We start from the raw sequence: 4,099 nt of genomic DNA, 5'->3' as shown, positions 1-4,099 counted from the left end.
GGTGTGAATGCACAGATGACCACTCGAAGATCACCAGTTACAGGTAAGCAACCTGTCTTTCAGTTTGTTGCAATAAAACAGTGGGAGGGCTTCTAATGTCCTGTCCCCACTGGTGGACCTCCTGATGGCACTGGTATTTCTGGCCACTGTGTGATACAGAGTGTTGGACTGGATGGGCCTTTGGCCTGATCCAACATTGGCATCTCTTATGTTCTTATGTTCTAAGACACAGAGGCAGCAGATGTTGGGTGCTGTTAAGGGAAGCGGAGACACGGCCTGTCCCATGATTCATGCTGCTGTCTCGCATAGTTACATATGATGTGTTGCCAGTCAATGATAATGCATATAGATAAATTAGTAATGGAAATATATTGTCTAAATGAATAACACTGATTTTTTACATACCAGTACACGGTGCCATAGATGATGGAGAGGAGGAAAATGTTAACTAGGTAGTGCCAGGAGAAGCATAAGGTGAGGAACATGGCGGTTCCAGGGTCATTTGGATCCCAAATGGGTGTGCCCCATGGTGAGCGCGATAGAAATCTAATCTAAAATGGTAAAATTAAAAAATCAGCTGGAAGAGAAAGGGATCCTTTTCCTACAACACTTTAGCAAATATTTAGTTACAAGCAGGGGTCTTGTTGTAGAAGAAGAACTGCCGGAGCTCATTAGCATAACTCATTAGCATAACTTATTTGCATATGCCACGCCCCCTGACATCACTGGAAGTGACAGAAGGCCACACCCCCTGACATCACCGGAAGTGTGTCAGAAGGCCCGGCTACTTACCCTCCTGCTTCATCCTCATTCCCAAACGGAATGAGGATCGAAGCAGAGGGCGGGGTAAAGAAGGGGGCAGGGCTTCACCACGTGACCGCCCCGCCCCCTAGAGGTTCTCTTCCGGAGCTCCGTACCTGAGAGCTCCCCCCCGACTAGAGCCCTGGTTACAAGTGAGGCTATGTTTGGCATCCTGAAGGTTCAAACCCCGGCATGTTCAGTTAAAAAAACAATCTGGTGAGGCATAAGACCTCTACCTGACACCCTGAAGATTTGTTGTCAGTCTAAAAAGACCGGGGATCCTCAACAATTTACAGTGTGTGGGCCCCTTTGGAATTCCAATGCAGTGTGGTGTTGCAGCCACAAAATGGCTTCCCCAGCTTACCTTCAGTCACACAGTGAAGATCCTTGTGTTGTGGTGGCAGCCGCTGCCAAAGCAACGTTTGTAAAAATATGCACTGCAGATCTCCAATGGCCAATCAGAAGCCTTCCTGGGCAAAAGCCTCAACCTTTCCCACCCACTTTCTAAAAACAGTTGGCAGGCACCAGAAAAGGTGTCAGCAGGCACAGTGGTTGCTCATGGATACCATGTTGGGGACCTCTCTGGAGTAGACAGGACTGACCTTGGTGGATCAATGGTCAGATTTGTTGTAAGGCAGCTTTATATGTGTTCATGTGAACAGCAGTAGAGCATGTGCTTTGCATACAAAATTTGCCAAACTCAGTTGTGGCATCTCTGGTTAGAGGATCTCAGTAGGTGTTAGGAAAGACTTTTCTTGGCCTAAGATCCTGGAGACTTGCTGCTGATTGGAGTAGACAGTACTGAGCTAGATAGACCAATTGACACACTTGGGAGAAGAAGAAGAGGAGGAGATTGGATTTATACCCTGCCCTTAACCCGGAGTCTCAGAGCAGCTTACAATCTCCTTTACCTTCTCCTCCCCACAACAGACACCCTGTGAGGTAGGTGGGTCTGAGAGAGCTCGAGGAGCCCTTGAGAGAACAGCTCTGAGAGAACTTGTGATTGACCCAAGGTCACACCAGCAGCTGCATGTGGAGGAGTGGGGAATCAAACCCAGTTCTCCCGGATCAGAGTCCACGCTCTTAACTACTACACCAAACTGCCTCTCAAGGCAGCTTCATAGGTTCAAATGTGGCCCTAGAGAAACAATGGGGCAATATCCACCCCTCCCCTTTGTGTGTTACAGGGGCTTCCCGTGAATTTTCCCTACCATTGGGCTCCATGAGCAACCCCACAGTTCAGACAACCAATAACTGCCCCACCCCTACAAACATGAACCGAACAGACCTGACAGAACCACGTTCCTTGAGTCAGGAACATGGAGATCCTGAGTAATACCAGGATGGGGTAATCCCTAAAATGCACTTCGAGCAGCAGGCAGATGGCAGCGCTGAATATGGGGATGAGTAAGATAGAGTGGATGTGCCGATCCTGAAGAGTCCCCATTGGCGCTGTGCGGTGGGAATTTATCAACATCCCTGATGAATTCAAAACAAGTTTAGTAAAACAACGGCAAATTAAAGACTGCAAAGTAGCCGGTGTGGGTTGTGGGTAAATGTATGCATCCCATAAGTTTGGAACTTCATTCAAAACTGCATCCGATTTGTTGGGTGGGAATCTGACCATGTTGGGGGCATTTTTACAATAATGGTAAACATGGTCTAAAATTGCAAACAAAATCAGAAAACAACCGTGAACACCAGACCCCAAAATATCAACAGTCAGACAACTTGCATGTGCATTGAGTAATGTCTGTTTGAAATGCATCTTTTATACAGTGAACAGTGTCTGTTTGAAATGAATACCATATACAATTTCATAAGAAAAATCCTATTCAATGTTGTTCCCAGATTATTTTCAACGTTTCAAATGGAATCCTTCTTTAGGAAATATCCTATACAGAGCAGTAACCTCCAAGGCCTTAAGATTATGTCTAATTTTCGGCAACAGCAATAACCAATCAGTCGGGCACAGATCGCACAACCTTCCCAAAGTGGATATCACACAAATATTTATTTCATTCATAAGTACAATAAGCCACAGACTAGAGGCGGTTTTTTAGATCCAAACAAGGTATTTATGTGATATTCACTTTGGGAAGTTTTTGAGATCTGCACCCAACCGAATGGTTATTGCCCTTGTTCCTGGAAGTGTGTGCACCTGGGAGTCATGGCGACCTCTGGTGACTGACCCCTACTGGGGGCCTGGAGGATATTCAGAGAGGTGGCTGAATAAAGCCTGCCCCTGTCCTCCCAACTGCTGGTATTTCAAGGAGGTCTCCCATCCAAGGACTTGCCAGAGCTGACCCTGCTTAGCTTCCGAGATCGGACGAGATTGGGCTTGCGTTGGCTATCCAGGTCAGGGCAAACCCCAAGTTCTCATGGGCAAACTCAGACCTAAGGCCTGTACCTCCGCTGGCTTTGGATTGTAACACTTTCTTACATTCATGTGCTTTCCTTTCTGATTTCAGGAGGTCTCTTTTTACACTTCACAGAAACCTCAATAGGTTAAAAAAAAAGCAAAAAACCCCCCCAAAACCCTGTGTTGATCCCATGCCTCTCAGTTATCCTGACCCAGAGAGGATCCTGTGTAAGAAGGACACATGGGCATTTTGACTACACTTATGTGTGTGTGTGTGTGGGGGGGGGGATCCCTTTTAAAAGTTTCAGTAAATAATAATCACACATGCCCTTAGCCTCACTGTTAAAAGAGACTCTCAAGACAAATGTGGACAGTCATGACCTTGTCTAGCAGGATTTCTATGCATAGGACCTAGTGATGGCTGTAGGCGTAGCTATGCAGCGTATCCAGTGCCGGATTTATGCATAAGCAAAATAAGCTACAGCTTAGGGCCTCACAATCTGCTGGGGCCTCAAATAAAAACACAAAAAATATATAAAAACATGATTTTAAAAATCTCATAGAAAAATCACTCAAATGAAGTCAGACATATCACAATGATAAATTCTAAATAATTTTAAATATACAAAATATAGGTAAAGCTAAAGGTTTCCCTTGCTCAAAAGCCAGTTCCAGAGGGCCCTGCAGGAGTATCACTCACTGGGTTGAATGGGGCTTCCTCATCTGCCTCTGCGGGGGGGGGGGGGAACAGCCACCCGTGGGGAGAATAGCCCATCAGTGTATTTTCTGTTGCTCTTTCACTCCCCCACCCCAAAAAGGGTCTTGCTCTTGTAATCTTGTGGTATATTCATTGTATACATGTAGTGGAATTAGGGTTGCCAAAAAAATTTCTGCCGGGAGCGGGGGGCTCCCGTAGGGTTGCCAAATGGTGCCGGG

At 46.2% G+C, this 4,099-nt stretch overlaps 1 protein-coding gene across 2 annotated transcripts in view; it reads right to left on the bottom strand.

Annotated features, from left to right (window-relative positions):
- Nucleotides 1-4,099, bottom strand: part of LOC107115537 (transmembrane protein 45B-like) — a 25,884-nt gene that overhangs the window by 3,950 nt on the left and 17,835 nt on the right. For both annotated transcript variants that reach the window (XM_015417281.1, XM_015417273.1), the window contains exons 4-5: nt 2,090-2,280; nt 406-551 (exon numbers count right to left, since the gene is read on the bottom strand). In XM_015417281.1, the coding sequence (XP_015272767.1) occupies nt 406-551; nt 2,090-2,280 (337 nt within the window). The remainder of the gene's footprint in view (nt 1-405; nt 552-2,089; nt 2,281-4,099) is intronic.

Source organism: Gekko japonicus, unplaced genomic scaffold (genome assembly GCF_001447785.1).
Source record: "Gekko japonicus isolate JY-2015 unplaced genomic scaffold, Gekko_japonicus_V1.1 scaffold3640, whole genome shotgun sequence".
Taxonomy (NCBI): Eukaryota; Metazoa; Chordata; class Lepidosauria; order Squamata; family Gekkonidae; genus Gekko; species Gekko japonicus.
Note: the sequence above shows the minus strand (reverse complement) of the source record. Positions and strands in the feature narration are given on the sequence as shown.